The 19539-nt window shown below is 33.7% G+C and overlaps 1 protein-coding gene across 1 annotated transcript in view; it reads left to right on the forward strand.

Annotated features, from left to right (window-relative positions):
- Positions 1-19539, forward strand: part of FRYL (FRY like transcription coactivator) — a 219195-nt gene that overhangs the window by 102064 nt on the left and 97592 nt on the right. Inside the window, exons 6-15 of the mRNA XM_058430216.1 lie at positions 1966-2045; positions 2725-2805; positions 5172-5340; positions 5937-6029; positions 8384-8482; positions 9645-9746; positions 12919-12963; positions 15814-15917; positions 16116-16224; positions 17787-17873. Of these exons, the coding sequence (XP_058286199.1) occupies positions 1966-2045; positions 2725-2805; positions 5172-5340; positions 5937-6029; positions 8384-8482; positions 9645-9746; positions 12919-12963; positions 15814-15917; positions 16116-16224; positions 17787-17873 (969 nt within the window). The remainder of the gene's footprint in view (positions 1-1965; positions 2046-2724; positions 2806-5171; positions 5341-5936; positions 6030-8383; positions 8483-9644; positions 9747-12918; positions 12964-15813; positions 15918-16115; positions 16225-17786; positions 17874-19539) is intronic.

A 19539-nucleotide genomic window follows, 5' to 3' on the forward strand; every position in this document is an offset into this window, starting at 1 on the left:
AATGGAATGTAATGGTTATTTAGTAAGGATTGTAGAGGAAACTTTTCCTTCATCTGCTCTTTCTCAGTTGCCTTTAGCTCAAAATAATCTGCATGCCAAATAATATATTGTGGGGTGACATACCTGATCTCCTTCAGTAGATTGCATGCTGCTTTGCAACAATATATACAAAACCTCACTTTTTTACATTATCTCTACTATTTGGTATTTTCAGACTTAATTTTTTTCCCATCAAATAGGTATAAAATGATATCTTGAAGATTTTCATTCTCCTTATGATTAGTGAAATCAAGCATCTCTTTGTCAAAGCACAAAACCAGAAAATTAGAAAATATTACTGAAAGTTATTTCACGTAAATATATAAAAATACAGTTACTTCAAATTGTTTTATAGATTCATTGCAGTTCTAATAAAAATCCTAACAGTTTTTATGGAACTTGAAAAGGTGACTCTAAATGGAATATGGAAGAACACTGGGCCAAGAATAGCCAAGCTATCTCTGAAGAAAAGTAAGGAGAGGACCTGCACTACTAGATATGAGAACGTATTATTAAGCTTTAGTAATTAATAAGATGGTATGATTTTGGTATAGACACATACAAATTGATTGATAGAACAAAATGGAGAGCTCAAAAATAGACCCACACAGTCAGGGCCTTCATATCTGTGAGTTCTACATCCATGGATTCAGCCAACCTTGGATCAAAATATCAAAATACCCCATAAATATATACACCTGGTAGGTACACACAAAAATTAAAAATTAAAACAATATATAAATAAAAATAACACAATAATAAAAAATAGTAGAAAATACAGTATAACAGCTATTTACGTAACATTTACATTGTGTTACATACTATAAGCAATCTAGATAGAGATGATTTAAAGTGTACGGGAGGATGTACATAGTGTTATATGCAAATACTACACCATTTTATATCAGGAACTTGAGCATCTGCAGATTTTGGTATCACGGGGGTCCTGGAACCAATGCACCATATATACTGAAGGATGACTGTGCAGAACTAGAATATGTGTTAGCAATGACTTGTAAACTCTTTAACCCAGCAGTTCCTTCTTTCAGAGTCTTTCCCGTGGAACTCTACAAGTATATATTGTTAAATGCACAAGATGTTTATTGTAGTGCTACTTGAATATTGAAAATCTGGATTGAAATGTTCATTAATGGGGGCTCCTCAAATTGTGATATATACATATCAAGTATTTTGTGGTTGTTAAAAGTATAAGGAGGAGCTCTAAATACTGACATGGAAAGATACCTTATTCGGTTAAGTAAAACTAAGGAATGCACACATGTGTGTGAGGATGTGTAGGAGAAAGTCTGGAAGGATGTACATGAAGTTGTTAATAGTGATTATACGTGGTGGAAGAGTAGGGCTTTTATTACTGGTTTAAATTTTTAAAATTTGTTTTACATAATAGGAACTAGCATATACTTTTTTAGAGTTGAAATGAGAATATTTAAATATCAGGTTTTTAATAATAAGTCTATAAATAGTTTAAGATTGTTAGAAAAGATAGTGTCCCTTGTGACCATTTTCACGATAGTTCGAAATTGGACTGTATGAAATGTAGGGCAGACCCATTACAAAGGTGCTTTTCTGTAAGTCTTACAGGGAGGTGTACATGTCTTTTTAGTTTTCTGACAGTAACTATTAAGCAGTAATAACAGTAACAACTATTGCTTTTCCCACTGCATAGTCCATAGTTTAGTGATTTGTGATTATGAAGCTAATATTCTTAAGTTTAGAGCTTGTGAAATTTGATGAGTAACCAAATTCTTAGAGAAAACGAGATTCTCAGAAAAAAGGAAGATTGACAGATTAGTAATAATCCCATGAAAATTAAGATTGATTATTGATGTAATTAGTTGAATTGATGAGAATGCTCATAAAAAACCAATAATTTAACTCTTCCTTGATAATTTTTTTAAATTCTAGATTCCTGTTCATCCTGTACCCGATCCCTTAGTTCATGAAGTTCTAAACTTAGCTTTTAAGCACTTTAAACATAAGGAAGGGTAAGTAAAATACTAACTTGGGATTGTTGCCTTTTTTTGCAATCCAGGTCTAGACTATTTTAATTCTTATCGATCATTTGTTTGAGAGTTCAAGGCAATTCTTATCTTCCTTTTTTTTTTTTTTTATTCAGGCAAGGTCTCACTTTCACCCAGCCTGGAGTGCAGAGATGCAATCATGGCTCACTGCAGCCTTGACCTCCTGGGCTCAAGTGATCCTCCCAACTCAGCCTCCTGAGTAGCTAGGACTACAGGTGCACGCCACCACACTCAGCTAATTTTTGTATTTTTTGTAGAAACAGAGTTTTGCCATGTTGCCCAGGCTGGACTTGAACTCCTGGGCTCCAAGCAATCCACCCGGCTTGGCCTCCCAAAGTGCTGGGATTATAGGTGTGAGCCACTGCACCCAGCCCCTATTTCTTTTAAATCCACAAAAAATGCTGATAAGAAAGATTTTGTAAAAATAATTCTTAGTACTACAGATTGGATATGTGAGAACCAGAAGGTTTAATATAGTAAAGTAAAATTGAAGATAGAATAAAATTCGTATTGCTTTTATCATATAAATGAATATTCAGAGAAAATTATACAATACTCTGATAAGGAATTTTCAAATGTATTAGGAAAGAGAGTTTGTAGAAAAATTTAATGAAATGTTATGTTTGTTCTTTTGTTATTTTAGATATTCAGGAACCAACACTGGGAATGTGCATATTATTGCTGATTTATATGCAGAGGTGATAGGGGTTCTTGCCCAATCAAAGTAAGTTTTGTAAATCACCCATTTAGATTTTCTTTGCATTTTAGAATGCTTCATTACCAATGAATACGATAGACACTGATCGTTCTAAATCCACCATTTTCATCATAGCACTAAGTCAGCTCCACCTTTTATTACTTTACTGCTCCGTTTCTCAGAAGCTCTTTAACACTCATACCTCAATTTCACCACTTGTTTTAATTTTATTTGGGGTTTTCATAAATATCTGAATCGAACAAATCAGAAATTGCCAACCATATTTAGGACACTATCTTTTTCCCTATTTTTAACAATTCTGTTAGAATCTTTTTAAAGAACTCTTTACAGAGCTAATAATTATTTTCCAAGTGAGAACTTTTGTTCCTCAGCAATGCAGTGTTTTCTAATCATATTTGTTTTAATGCTAAACGGAGTTTGAATTGGAAAGAGACACCAAAAAGGAAAGATGAAAGATACTAGATTACTCAGTTAAAACTGTTGATTCATTAGGAGTTATACACATTGAGTTGTACTGAACCATCACTTTGGTAAACAGTAAAATATATTTGTTATTAGCAACTTGTGGTTACTGTAACAATTATGGAAGATTTTGGATTTCCTTTGTTACTACTGGGAAATTTATAAGGAAAAAAGTATCAAATTATATTTTCTTAGATGTGTTTTAAAGAGTGTTTGGCCCTGAAATCATCATATAACAAACAACCTTTCTAAATTCTAAGAAGGCAAGTACAATTATTGTTAATGTTTAAGTAGTTTGCATTTTAATATTAAGTGAAATATTTTATTTAGCATATTTTTAAATTTTTTAATATACTAGGAACCCTTGTATAGCAAATGCTATAGAACTTAGAACATGGTTTGAGTATTTTAAATGATTTAGATGTGGATGATAATTTTTTAATACCTTGTGGTTCGAGTATTTTAAATGATTTAGACATTAACAATATCTTAATATCTCGCATGTAATTAAATTGACACAAAAACATAGATATGAGCAGTGATGTATTTCTCTTTATGACAGTTTATGTTATTTTTATTTTTGTCAAAACTGAGTTTCTGTCTCAGGAATATAGACGAGAAATTCTAAATAATATATTAGCAAGTTGGATCCAGGAGAACACTCCATCATGGCTAAGTTAACTCTAGATGGCAAGGATAGTAAGTCCAAACAGCCAGTAAATGTATGAAATGGTACTCAGCCTCACCTGCTAGTTGTAGGAGAAATGCCACTTTAGAGCAATACTAAGATGTTTTCTGCTCATACATGTAATAAGCATGGGAGAAAACGTGAAAGGATCCACTTTGAGTTAGGCTGATAGCACCTAAGGGGGCAGGTGGTGGGGTTGAGTGGGAGTGGGGAAGAGAAAGAGATAAAGGCTGGGGGTATATTTGAATCTCGGTATATGTGTTTTCTTGGTTTGTAGTGACTAATAATTTTTATAAGTAGTTTAACAAAAGGAAAAAATCCTTAGGTTCTAATATTTCAATGGAAAGACTTTATCCATTTTACAAAAATTTTCTTAATGAAGTGTTAAAGAATACAGTCATGAAAAATGATATCATATTCTCCAAGATTAAAATCAAACTAGATGTTATATTTCAATCATGTATCCATATTTTGTTAATTTTTTTTTGTTCTCACTGTAGTCAGTGACCACTGGAAAGCATGTTTTGAAGTTATTTTAACTTTAAGGAACTGGCTTCCCCAAGTAACATCATCAGTAAAATCTTTAGTTGTTTCATAATATATAGGGGGAAGGGGATAATTATTATTGATTAATAAACTATTAGATGTCCTTTTCAAATGTAAGCAAAGAAAAGCTTACTAGCTTTAACAATTGTGATTTGAATCCAGGATGATGCTCACATTTCAAAAGCCTTTTGGCAGTGTAATGATGTATCGATTTTAAGTGATAATTAGTACTGTATCACTGATTGGCTTATCTCTGTGAACAAATTTATAGTCTCCAATATGCTCTCCATATAACTAATTGCAGACTTTATATAAAAAGAGCCTTGAAAGTTGGAGACACTGATTTTCATGGTAGCGTTTTGTGGGTTGGTTATTTGATATTATTTTATTATGGTTATTAATTAAATGGTAATGGTGGTGTCTTGATAATATTATAGGAATAAAGAAATCCTATTATTTCTCCTTCAGAAACTTTTAATTTAATTTTAAAAGAAATGAACAGGAAATTTAGAGTAGCAATTTTTATTTTCCTCTGCGTGGCTTTCTGGCAATTGTAATGAAGGTAGAGAAAGCAGATGATATTTAGGTAGCATACCTTTTGATTTTTACCCTTAAATATCATGTGGAAATTAGTGTTTTTAATTCAAATCAAATGATGTCTCCACGTATATTAAAGGTTTCAGGCTGTAAGGAAGAAGTTTGTGACAGAATTAAAAGAACTGCGACAAAAGGAACAAAGCCCACATGTGGTACAAAGTGTCATCAGCTTAATAATGGGAATGAAATTTTTTCGAGTAAAAATGTATCCTGTAGAAGATTTTGAAGCATCATTTCAATTTATGCAGGTGATATACCTTCTAAATGACAGTAAATAGAGCAAGCCTAACAGTTCTTGCTCTTCATGACTTTTTAAAAGAAACAAAATATATGTAAATTAATGGCATCATTTTTAGTCTCTTATTCCATGTGTTAAGTTGTCCTAAGTGTAAATTAATTTTTTTTTTTCCTTGAGACAGAGTCTAACTCTGTCGCCCAGGCTGGAGTGCAGTGGCATGATCTCGGCTCACTGCAACCTCTACCTTCCTGATGGAAGCGATTCTCCTGCCTCAGCCACCCGAGTAGTTGGGATTACAGGCGCCTGCCACCAGGCCTGGCTAATTTTTTTTTTTTTTTTTTTTTAGTAGAGATGGGATTTCACCATGTTGGCCAGGCTGGTCTCCAACTCCTCACCTCAGGTGATCTGCCCACCTCAGCCTCCCAAAGTGCTGGGATTACAGGTGTGAGCCACCGCACCCGGCCAACTTTGTTTTTTGACTTGAAGATGCATTGACCTTAGTTTTTTTGGTAAAATGGCAGAGCGTTCACAAAATGATTGTGATATTACAAATTCTTTAACCTTTCCTCTTTTGTTAATCTAAGTATATACCTCTTTCCCTTTAAGGAATGTGCTCAGTATTTCTTAGAAGTGAAAGATAAAGATATAAAACATGCACTTGCTGGTTTATTTGTGGAGATTCTTATCCCTGTAGCTGCTGTAAGTATGTTTTTTATTTTCATACCATTTGTGTGTTATACAAGAACCTTATCAACCTTACACTTTTATTTTTTGTCCTAAAAATACTTACATGACAATAAGCTGTGGCCATGGGAGGGCTCGTCCATTTGCTTCCTATTGCTCAGAGGTCTCTTCCTTTTGTTGATCATACAGTGTTTTAGAGATCATTTCACCTATTTGGTTTTTTGGTTGTTTCAGATGGTAGGGGAAGTCCAGATCCATCTTGGCTAGAAATGGAAATTAATTACATTCTTTTTGTTCAGATTTTATTCTAATTAAAATCTCAAAACATGAAGAAATGTATTACATGTTGAAAATTTCAACTGTTTTGGCTTTCATTTTTAAACATTGAATTCACTGACTTGTGACCTATGGGCTTATATGAATTGGTTTGTAGTATTCAGGTCCTACCTTTAGAGCATGTTTAGAAAAGGTGAACAGAGAATTATTTTAAAAGTTAAGAATTGAAAATATTAATGAGAGTGATTGACGTGTTTTTTTAAAACCTGTTTTGCATTGAAGATTTTTAAAAATGGGGATACACAAAACTCATAAATTAAAGGTTTGCAAGTGGTTTATTTGAGTTACATAGCCCCCGTTTCCTCCCACCCAGTTTTTAGCCATATGAATTGGGCTCATTTTATAAAAAAGAAAACAGGCTATCATGTATAAGTCATGTCAGTTTTAGTCTTTTATTAGATATGCACTTTGATTTCTTTTCCTGTAAGTTGCTTGAATTACTGTTTATCCCTTCCAGATGATCATTTGTACTTCACCCTTTGTTTGATCATCCTTTTTTTTTCCTCCCAGATGGCTGAGATTAGGTTTTAGTTTTTAAGGCAGTTCATCAAAAGGAGCAGGTTGTAGGAAGAGAGGCACTTGACAGTGGTCCATTATCATCGTGTTGCCTGATTCTTTTATACCATATTTGCTTTTGTGTCCAGGTTTATTAGCCTGCTAGGGCAGCCGTAATAAAGTACTGCAAACTGGATAGCTTAACAACAGAAATGTATATTGTCTTATATTTATGGAGGCTAGAGTGTGAGATCAAAGTGCCAGCAGGTTGGTTCCTTCTAAGGGCTGTGAGGAGGAACCTGCTCCATGCCCCTTGCTTAGCCTCTTGTGTGCACTGAAAATCTTTTGTGTTTCTTGGCTTGTAGAAGCATGGTTCTGATCCCTGCCTTCATTGTCACATGGCATTCTCCTTGAGTGTATGTCTGTGTCCAAATTTCCCCTTTTTAAAAGGACACCAGTCATGTGGATTAGGGTCTTCCTGATCCTAACTTAATTAATGTGATCTGCAATGACCTATTTCCTAATGAAGTCACCTTCTGATGTCTGTGGGGCTAGGACTTCAACATGAATTTTGGGGGGATATGATTCAACCCATAATACTAGGCCTTTGCACATACAGCTCCTTCTGCCTGGAACATGCATGCCTCTCTAGTAGCCTCCCTCCCCTCTTTCTCTGGCTGGCTTCTCTTTCTTTACTCATTTATGTATTGAGTGCTTTCTGTTTGTCAGGTCTTCCTCTATGCACAAGGGAACACAACAATGAGTATGATAGGAAAGACTCCCTAGTACCATAGATTTTAATTACTAGTGCAGAAAATAGAAAATAAACTAGTGTATAAAATAGGTAGTATGTCAGATTGTGGAGAGTAATGTGAAGAAATGTAAACAGGGTAGGGGGCATAGGATTGCCAAAGGGGTGAGAGAGTTGAAATTTTAAAAAGAGTATGATTAGGAAAGACCACCACGTCGAAACAGTTGCTAGCAATTGAGCAAAATCTAAAGGAATGAGACAGTAAGACTTCCTGTGTCTGTGGGAGGAGCTTCTCGGGCAGCAGGCCCCAGCCTAGACACCCTAAGGCACGAAATTCTTTGATGCATTCTAGGAACAGCAAGGAAGCTCCTAGGGCTGGGTCCCCATGCACATGGTCAGAGGGTGGGAGCTAAGGCCAGCAAGGTTAAATGGGAGGCTTTAGCACTGTTTCTGTTAAGAGATGTTGGATGCAGCTTAGATGTTACTTCCTTGTTGAGTTTTTCCTTAGGGGCCCCTTTTCAGTGCTCCAAGAGCACAGAGAGTTTGCTCTCAGTGGACCTGTTATACTGTGTCCTCTTAGCCTGTATTCCCACTTTGTTCACTCGGGGCTGGGACTCAGTTTATCTTATGTACTTAACATTTGGTCACTTGGCACATTGTAGTACTTCAATGATAGTCTCAGTGAACTATTAACCAATTTCAAACCTTACAGAAAGTTCTTGTAATCTTTGTATAGTTTAATCTAACGTCTGTATCATTTTCTTTGTTTGCATTATCTTTTTACTAGGCTGTTAAAAATGAAGTGAATGTTCCCTGTTTGAAAAATTTTGTGGAGATGCTTTATCAGACTACTTTTGAACTGAGCTCGAGAAAGAAGCATTCATTGGTATTAAGAAACATTTCAAACCTTTTCATATTTAATTGGGATTTTTAGTCATTGATTTATGAATTCAGTGGAAATTTAAGAGAATGGTAAAATCTGAAATTGTAAAATCCCTGAAGTGCAATACAAGGGCAAGTTTTACATGTGTATTTTTTGCATTGCTCTATTTAAATGTTCTGTTCTTAATTTTACTAGCTCTGCATTTGTTGAGTTGTTCAGACTTCCTTCTAGGTAGTCATGCATTGCTTAATGATGGAAATATGTTCTAAGAAATGTGTCGTTAGGCTATTTCATTGTGCAAACATTGTTGAATGTACTTACACAAACCTAAATAGTACAGCCTACTACACACCTAGGCTATATGGTATAGCCTATTGCTCCCAGGCTACACACCTGTACAGCATGTTACTGTACTGTGGGCAATTGTAACAGAATAGTATTTGTGTATCTAAACACAAGAAGATACAGTAAAAATATGTTGTAACCTTGGGATCACTGTCATAAAGTGATTTTAGCAGCTGTTTTCTGTCTAATTACATCTTTTCTATTCAGAGATTAAAGGCATTGTTTTCTACCTATTTCACATAACTTTTACGTAGCTTGGAGAAAGTTTGGAGAACTGGTGAAATATTTGACCTTCTAAACTAGAGATACAGTAATAGTAAACTTGGATTGTGCCAGGCATTGAACTAAGTACTTTGTACTTTTTTTTGTCTTACTTTAAGCTTCACAACCCTATAAGATATTTGTGATTATTGTCTTCCACCTTTTGTGTTTGGAAAGTGAGGCTTAGAGTACTTAATGTAGCCATCGTGAAGTTACACATTTGACAAACAGAAAGCTAACATTTTAATGACATCTGTCATCTGATCCCAGGGACTAGTCATAACCACAAAATGGATGAGGGACTAATGGGTTGAGGGAGAACTAATAGCATATTCTAACTCAGAGAGGTATGATCAGTCAAGGAATTTTCCTCATAGAAAATTTACCCTTTATCTTTCTGTGTTAGATTATTCTATGAGATTATATTTCTTATTACAAATTGGAAAACTGCTTAAAAGATTTCTTTCCTTGCTTATGAGAATAAATGAAATATAAAATTTAAAAGTCCAGTGCTTTTCAATGAAAAATGTTAATTCTGTCTTTTCCCCATCTCCTATAGGCTTTATATCCACTAATTACCTGCCTTTTATGTGTCAGTCAGAAACAATTTTTTTTAAATAACTGGCATATTTTCCTACAGAACTGTTTGTCACATTTAAAGGTAAGATGTAATCACACTTCTGATATGTAAATACTGACTGGTATATTTTGTTTATGCATATAAATTGAACAGTGCAAAAGGAAACTTTTGTTACCATTGGTATACTTGAATAGTAACACTTTGCCACATTCCTTTTCTTATACCTACTGTATTTCTTCTATAGGGAATCATGTATAGATGTGAGTAAACTTTTGATTGAAAATTTAGTTTGTCCTATTGAATGCACAATTGTACATTTTTAGTGATATTTATATTTTCTTAAATCTAGGAATATTTGTTAATTCTTTTAGAATTATAGAATATTAATCTCACAAAACCTTCTAGATACTTATTTTGTCTTTTGAGAAAATCAGTAACATTGGTTTAAGTCTGAGCAATATGAGAAAAAGCTTTGATAATATCACTAAAATCACATTTAAGTATGCCTAGCCATATCTAAAAGTTAGTACTGGATCTGCACAGATGTAAAAGCTCCTGAAATGATTCTGACTTGAATGAAAGGGTACTTGTCATTAACACTATTTGGCACATCCATATTCAGCCTGTCTTAGTCCTGAAAACAAAACTGAGAGATAGAGGGATCATTTTCTTCCCAGGATGCTCTGCTGGCAGGATCCTCTTTTCTTCTTTGGGTAGGAACACAATTCTGACAGTGTGGGAATAATTCTTCAGCTGCATGTCGTGCGAATGCTTGATTTGAATATTCTTTTGATACATACTTAGATGAGCCTATTTGAATATTTGCTTGCAAGTTATAGAAATACTGCAGACATGACATTCCATTTCCTGGTATTCCTCTGAGTTAGATTTGAGACTGAAAACCTTGTATTTTGAAGATAGTGGAACCAAGGCAGATAGAGTAAGTGACTTGTCTCTGGGTATGCAGCTTGTTGTGCTATTGTAGGAATAGGACTGAATCCTCTTTCATATTTCAGGAATGATCCACTGGATGTTATCCTGTACGTCTTTTTCATGATTTTATATATAATTTTCAAAACTGCCTCAGTTTCTTAGGTATACGGAATATATACTACTTTGAGAAATGTTTTTGTCTATTTTCCTTCTAGATAAACATTGGTATTACTCATGTTTGGATGAGAATTTATATACCTTCTTTGACTATTTATGAAAATTCCCAGGACCAAATCAAACTAATTGAACTCTTTATGTCATGCAACCAGGAAATAAATTTTATTTAATTAATTATGTTATACTTGTTTCTGTTCTTATTTTTGGTAATTTGTACAGATATAGGGACCGAAAGAGAATTGATCATTTTTCTGGATAGTATGATTTTTCATACATTCTATAAAATATATTTACGATATGCATTTTAATGTTTCTGGAAGACTGCTTTGTTTCATGACAGTTCATACTTTTCTGTTGCTTGTTGGAATTTTTATATATATATACGTTTCACCTAACATATTTGCAATACTTCGCAGTACCTTAACTTTTTTTTGTCTTAAGGCTTTCATTTAAATGCTCTGTTTTCTTTGAACCCTTACCTCCTGTTAAATATTTCTGGCATATTGTTCATTTTCATTAATGGCTATGTCAATCTGCCAGGCTAAAGGAGATAAGAGCCACTTAGCATGAGTATTTGGAATATAATTGTCTTGGCCATTAACCCTTAACTTACATTAAGGCTCTATTCAGCAGAAATTTTATGAATTGGCTCCTGTTTATTAAGTCTTAGATAATGTGGCTGCTCTGCATAGTTGAGGTAAGGAGTTGAGCCTTGAAGGAAAAACTATGCTAGTTATCTGTTCTAACAGTTATTTATTTTATGTATAGGGAAAATTGATCCAAGATAAAGGCCTTACCTAAACTATTTTGAGATCTATTTAATCTCTTAATACTAAAAACCTAAACAATTTCCTTTTATTAGACCTATACCTTTTTTTTTTTTTTTGAGATGAAGTCTCGCTCTGTCACCCAGGCTGGAGTGCAGTGGAATGATCTCGGCTCACTGCAGCCTTCACCTCCAGGATTCAAGCGATTCTCCTGCCTCACTCTACTGAGTAGCTAGGATTACAGTCATCTGCCACCACCCCCGGCTGATTTTTGTATTTTTAGTACAGATGGGGTTTCACCATATTGGCCAGGCTGGTCTCAAACTCCTGACCTCAAGTTTTCCACCCGCCTCAGCCTCCCAAAATGCTGGAATTACAGGTGTGAACCACTGCGCCCAGCCTAGAACCATACTTCTTATGACTGGTTTTTATTACTTTTTATTGGATGCTACATCCTCTAAGTACAGAATTTCATTTGATTTTTACTGCACATGAGGCTGAAAGAAGATAAACAAGTAACCCGTGTTTCGGGAACCAGCATGGATTTGTGTCCATATTCACATAGTTCCATAGCTATAGCTCTTGCTATGGAACTCACCATGTTACTTCTGAATGTAGTATAAGGAATGTTGTTGGATATAAGGAATGTTGTTGGACATAAGCACTGAATATTTTAAGAAAACATATTAGCAATAATTTGAGGACATTAAAAAAACATTATTCTCTAGTCTTAAGAATAAATATGATGGATTTCAAGCACTTTATGATATTGCACGGTTTTAAAAAATTACCATACTAGTTTTTAAAGTTGATGACCATGAAAAATGAGCTTTATCCCTATATGCCCATAAATAGCTTGTGACAGAGTGTCACGTTATTTTCACTGAAAAGTTAAATCTTTAATTTTTGTCCCAAACAGAATTTGGTAGTCTCCCATTCCCATATCTATATCGATTTAGGTGCTTGTGTGAAAAGTGATTTTAAAGTTTCTGGAGAATTTTTAAGAGAGATAGGTGAATAATAAGAGTAGATATCATAGAAAATAATTTGGAGATTTTTTTCAACAATCTATACTTATTTTCATTTAAAAATTTAAAGTTGAGTTGAAATACAGTGCTTTAAGAAAAATTCTAAGAAAAATTAGGTAGTTAAAAGTTTGTTTTCTCTTAGTTGGAATATTACAGGTGTATCTTACATGATGCCCAAATCGTGAGGTTTTTTTTTTCTTAGTGTTTCTGGCCACTGTCTTGGACATTTCAAATTTCTTCTAAATAGAGACCTTGGTGAAGAGCTGTCTTGTTTTGTGCTTATTTTCATCTAACATGCATGTGCTGCATCTCATGTTTATGTTTGCTGTCTCACATTGCTTTATTTAGATGCCATCTAACAACAGTATCAGAAAACAAATAGAAACACTCCAGGTGAGTTGTGTCAACATTACAAAGTAAAATACTGCTTTATTTCCTCTAAGCGTGGCGTTTGTTTTTCCTTTTCCCATTGTTGCATTGCATGTCTAGTGTATTTATTCCAACCTGCTTCTAGTATTTTAAGAGAAGAGTAGCACACAGCAGAAACATTCTTCAGAAGGTTTAATATCAGTGTGGCCCCAAGAAGATGAATTTAAGAAATAGAACTGACACGGAATGCTGATTCTTCATCAAAATTCACAATTTTAAAATATTCTGTTTAACATACATTATCTAGCTGTTATAAATGAAAATGTTTTAAAATTTTCCAGTGAAATTAAGGAGACAGTAGCTTAGATTTTGAATATAGTTTGTTGTTGTTTTTATTTTTAATTTTTGTGGGTACATAGTAGATGTATATATTTATGGGATACATGAGATGTTTTGATACAGGCATGCACTGTGAAGTAAGCACACCATGGAGAATGGGTATTCATCCCCTCAAGCATTTATCCTTTGAGTTACAAACAATCCAAGTACACTCTTTAAGTTAATGGAATACAGTATTGACAAATTAATTTTTTGAAACTTTATCCTATTGATTTGGGGTTTTTTGGTTTTTTTGTTTTTTAATTTTTTCAGAGAGAGGGTCTTACTAACCCAGGCAAGACTCCAACTCCTGGGTTCAAGCTGAGACTACAGGCATGCACCACCATGCCTGGCTTTACTGGTTTTGGTTTTAAACAAATCATTTTTTTAGTTCACAGTAGAAAAAAAGAGAAGAAACATTAAAATGATTGTTGCCAAAGACTATATTTGACTGACATACCAAAATTTTGTTTTATATTAAGTTCATTAGATTTTTGTTTGTGTAATTGTTCAGATTAGATTGAATATCTTTGTTTAAAGCTCAGATAAATTTAGGATGATTATATTATTCAGACATACAGCAGCATTGTAGCAGCTAAAAAAGTAATAATTGATTTTTGTCACTTCTCACCTTGCTGTTTTGGTCATTGTGTGAATGCCAGCTTTGTTTGAAAATCAAGTTTTTTCATGCCAGATACCTCATCACTTAAGATAATCCAAATACTTTTATATTTAATCATTCATATGAGAACAGTTTTTATGTAGAATAGGACTTAAATATTTTAATGTATAATTTTTAATAATATTTTGAAAATACAATTTAACAATATGAAAGTGTTATTTCATGTGTACCTAAAAACTAATGGGACTTATTTAAGACTTTATTTTTTTTAGAGCAGTTTTAGGTTCACAGTAAAATGAGAGGAGGGTACTGAGATTTCCTGTGGGTAAATTTCCCTACCCCCACTTATACCTAGCTTCCCCCGTAATCAGCATCCCCCTTCAGAGTGAAACATTTGTTAAAACTGGTAAACATACATTGACACATCTTTATCACACAAAGCCCACAGCTTACATTAGAGTTTACTCTTGGTGTGTTGTACATCCTACGGGTTTGGACAAATGTATAATGACATGTATCTACCATTATAGTATCATGCAGAGTATTTTCACTGCCCTAAAAATCCTTAATGCTTTGCCTATTCATTTCTCTCTACCTCCCTAACTCCTGGCTGTACTATTTTGACATCTGATATCTTATATTTAAATGATAGAAAAGAAAATTATGTTTTCTTAAAGACATTACTACAAAATGCTTGCTTGTTATATTTGTAGTATACATTATATGTTACTTTAGTTACAATAGTAACAAACATAATTGGAAATTACTGAGGGAGTATATTTGAAATTTGGGATCGTTATGGATCTGGCAGTGGAGAGAGGGATTGATACTGAGAGTCTAATGAGCACAGTAACTGATTCTCCATTTTTAATTATATCAAATCTTTATCCAAATAGATGTGCAAAAATCTAAAATGTAAATTCACAACAATCAGTACATCCTAAAACTAATCAACGGATGTATAAAGAGTTTCTCCATAAAAAAAAAGGAGATTATTAGCTACATTTCAAAATTTACAATTCAGTCTCATTGCTTTATTGGTCATTTGAGAACTTTATTTTTTATAACAGCTAGAATGAAGAAAAAGTTTGCTGATCAAATTGTAATTAAAATGGAATAACTGATTCTAAATAATAATAATTTAAATAATGTCCTTATTCTAAATAAAAATTATAACACTTAATAGTCAATGAACATTTAATACATGCCAGGTACTGTTCCAAGTGCTTTACAGATATTAACTTTACCTCTGAGGCAGGTGCCATATGTTCTCCATTTTAGAGATGAGGAAATTGTGACTCAGTAATATAGCAATGCCCAAGGATGGAGCTTGGATTTAGTCCCTGTTTTTCCCAGTTTTAGAGTCCGCGCTCTTAACTCCCTGTTCACTTGTAAGGATATACACTTCCTAATCTTTTGCATTATTTCTTAAATGCAAATGACTGTAATACCATTTGGTGTTCTGAATTTTAACTATATATGGGCTACAAATGAATTCTGCCAGAAATGAGTGATCCTTTTTCAGTCATTATGTCAGTATTGGAATGTGAACTGTTCATCATCAAGTAAGTTTGTGTGTATAATTTTAGAATTCTTAGAAATACTAGTATAATTTTATTTAATAAGTAAAATTTACTAAATAAAATTTTAGTATTTTCTTTTGAAAGTATAAGAAAGGGCTCAATTTCCAAATTTATGGTTACTTTTGAGCCATATATTTACCCTATACCAAATATGTACCTGGGTATTTAAAACTATTTTAGACTGAATACAAAAAAGATGGGCTTTTAGTTGTTGACAGAGAATATGTTTGCTGTTAAGTGATTGCAAGTATTTTAATAAGTTTATTTTTATTCTCTTTTGTTTTAAAACAGAATAAAGATCCGAAAATGTCTCGAGTTGCACTGGAATCTTTGTATAGATTATTGTGGGTTTATGTAATTAGAATAAAATGTGAAAGCAACACTGTAACTCAAAGGTGAGTATCTTTGCTTTAAAGTGCATTAAAAATAAATTCTTGTTTTAAAAAAAAACACACTATTGGGAATTTTAGTAAACATTATACTTTGTGGGTGGAATGTGAATTCTGTCAATATATTATGAAAATAGGAAGAATTTTTTGCTAATATGCTGTTGATGTCATGATCTCACTATGACTAGATCTTTTTCCCTGTAGTCGTCTCATGAGCATAGTGTCAGCACTTTTTCCAAAAGGCTCACGAAGTGTGGTTCCTCGTGACACACCTCTCAATATATTTGTGAAGATTATTCAGTTCATTGCTCAGGTGAGTGCTTCGCCTCATAGTATGTATGTATGTAAATTGTTAGAGTAATCTATTGTAATCACTTGGAGCTTTGAAGTTTTTTATGCATCTAAAAACATAGTAACACAACATTGAATAAGTTTATTTCATTAATCTACACACTTGTAGATGGCAAGAAAACCCAGAGGTGGAAGCACTTTTAATTGAAGAGAGATAAACAACACATCTCATAATCCCAATGTTAGTGCATTTACTAATTACCTCCTGAGTATCTTGAAGAATTTCTTAGAAAATTATTTTCATAGTCTGCATTAATCTAGGTTCTTAGGTACTGATAATAGATTCCACTGTAGCTAGTTAAACCCAAAGGGATCTCGAAAGGAATATAGATAGCTCAAAGAATTTATAGTAGGGCTGAAGAAACGAATTCTAGTCTGAACGACAAAGAGGAAGCTTCTACCTTGGCCAAAATGAAACAGCCACCAGACAAGGCAGTCACCACATATGGGTATGCTTCAGAATCATGCTGCATCTGCTGTGGTCCTCACTAGTAAAATAGATTCATTTCTCCCTGTCTTCCTCCTCCTCTTTACATATCCCAGTTCCCAAAGAGACTCACGAGTGTATCACTTGGCAGGGTTTAAATTGTATCCTCAAGCTTTTTGTTATATGGGATCCTGGGAAGTACAAGTTTAGCTTTCTAGCCTCTGCAGTAAAGGAAGGATTAGAGGGGGATTAAATGGGTGTTAATGAGCCAATACAAGGTTTTGGTCACATTTCCTTTTGGGACATCCATCTTGGAGAAATATAGGTAAGGTTGCCTCCTCAACATGAGAAAATGCTGTGATTCCAGAATATTAATTGCATTCTCTTTCAACTGAAACTGTAACAATCTAGATGATCCATAATACAATTATTTTTGACAGTGAAGAAATAAAGAATATTTAAATAGAATTAGTACATTGTTATTTACTAGAGTACAAAAGTAATGATAATTAGATAAGTATAAGGGTATCAGTAAGATTAATAAAAGCAAATTGTGCTTTAGATCAAGTGTTCAGAAAACTTGTGACATTAGGTTGCATCTCTTCTTTTTTTCCAGAATTGTACCCACTCCCTTGAATTAGTTACCTTCCTCCAGCACTCCACTAGAATTATAAAACTCCTTTTAAACATCAGTTAATCTTATTAGTTAACTTCCCCCCGCCTCCGGGAGATTTCCTTCCTAGAGCCCCGTTCTTCCTGAACTCACTGCTCTCTGGGCCTGCTGCCTGGCTATTGTCTTGGGACTTCCTTTCATTGTCATCCTGGGAGTTCTTTCACTTTGAATTTAATATGATTTTGGTGAATGAACGTTTAAAACTTTATTCTGTTGGTTTGGGTATTAAACAAATCATTTGATAATTAAATAATATACTTATAATCATGTATTTTGACCTTCATTCATATGTATTTTTCTTCTGTTCAGCTATGAACTTTTTAAGGGCACAAACCTGTGTTGTTGTCATTGTATATTATATTTATAATTCTTAGCATGATACCTAACACATAGTAGCAAGTTATAAGAATTTTTTTTTTTTAAGGAACGCTTGGATTTTGCAATGAAAGAAATAATATTTGATCTTCTCAGTGTTGGAAAATCTACTAAAACTTTCACCATTAATCCAGAGGTAAAAAAAATTATAATGTAATAATATGAAATCCTATGTATTTTTTTTTAAGAGCATGATTTCTGGAATCAGAACTCATAGGTTCAAATCCCAGCTCTACTTCTAATAGTAGCTGTGATCCAGGACAAGTTACTTAACCTTTCTAATAGCTGGCCGAATGGTTTAATAATAGTTTTTGTTTGTTTGTTTGTTTGTTTGAGTCAGAGTTTTGCTCCTGTTGCCCAGGCTGGAGTGAAATAATGGTGTTTAAGTGTGGTAGAAAATAATAAAGAGGCCAGGCGCAGTGGCTCATGCCTATAATCCCAGCACTTTGGGAGGCCGAGGTGGGCAGATCACCTGAGGCGGGGAGTTCAAGACCAGCCTGACCAACATGGAGAAACCCCGTCTCTCCTAAAACTACAGAATTAGCCAGGAGTGGTGGCACATACCTGTAATCCCAGCTACTAGGGAGGCGGAGGCAGGAGAATCACTTGAACCTGGGAGGCAGAGGTTGTGGTGAGTCGAGATCACGCCATTGCACTCCAGCCTGGGCAATAAGAGAGAAAGTCTGTCTCAAAAAAATGAATAAAGAAAGGAAAATTTTATCAGGTTAGTCAGCTCAGCTGGCTCCTGGAAGTTATAACGTGCCCAGGTTTTTTTTGTTTGTTTTTGTTTTTTTTTTTTACTTCACATTATTTATATTTAAGGTGTTCTTCAATAAATCTCATTCATTCAACATTTATTGAGCACCTGAAATGTGCCAGGCACTATTCTAGGTGTTATAGAAAAAACAAAAATTCATTCCCCTGACGCCAAAAAAAAACAACTTAAAAAAGTGAATGTTATATCCTGCTTCCATGGTCTCATTATTCACTAGTAAACTCTAATTCATTCTTTAGACATTAGATTTTCAGGATTTTTCAAAATATTTCATAAATTAATTCTTTATTGGAATCTAATTACATTTGAGAATATAAAAAGGCAAAATAGGTGTTATCTGTTTTCTTTTGTCTTATTTATTTTATATTACGATCTTGATCTTATACATAGTCAAATCCTAAGGTATGTGTTTATGTGGTTAACAAATCAGTTGGAAAGATAATGCAGCTTTTCGTTTGTAATATTGTTAAGATAGTTTAATAATTATTTCCAGATTTTGGAAGTGGGCAAACATGATTGTTTGTATAGCTGACATCCTTAACATGTTGGGGGTACATGTATCCCAGTGGGTGTAGAAGGTAGTTCACTGGAATATGGGAAGAAAATAAAGCTCTTATTTATGTATTTTTTGGTTTCTACCAACAAAAATGGTTTCCAGCAACAAAAATTATGAAACAAAAGATATTTTCTTGAACATCCATTTTAAGAAAATATTCACTCCATTAAATAAATTTATTTCTGAAAGTAAGTTTTTTTCTTACTGAAGTTCTCAGACTAGGAGTAAAAAAAATCAGTTCTGCTGGGTTTTTTTCTGTGGGGGTGGTGGTTGTTATTTGTTAGGATTATCTTGGATCTGTATTTTCTTTTCTTGGATCTGTATTTTCTTTTCAAGAACTTTTGTAAGAGCTCGTTTAGTTAAAGCTAGATAAAATTATCCATTAGCCCATTTAATCAAATACATGCAAATTGCAATACACCGAAAGAATGTATAAGTGAAGCTACATTGTGCAGCTTTTCTGCGTCTTTC

The sequence above is a fragment of the Hylobates moloch genome, unplaced genomic scaffold (assembly GCF_009828535.3).
Source record: "Hylobates moloch isolate HMO894 unplaced genomic scaffold, HMol_V3 SCAFFOLD_17, whole genome shotgun sequence".
In the NCBI taxonomy this organism is placed as follows: Eukaryota; Metazoa; Chordata; class Mammalia; order Primates; family Hylobatidae; genus Hylobates; species Hylobates moloch.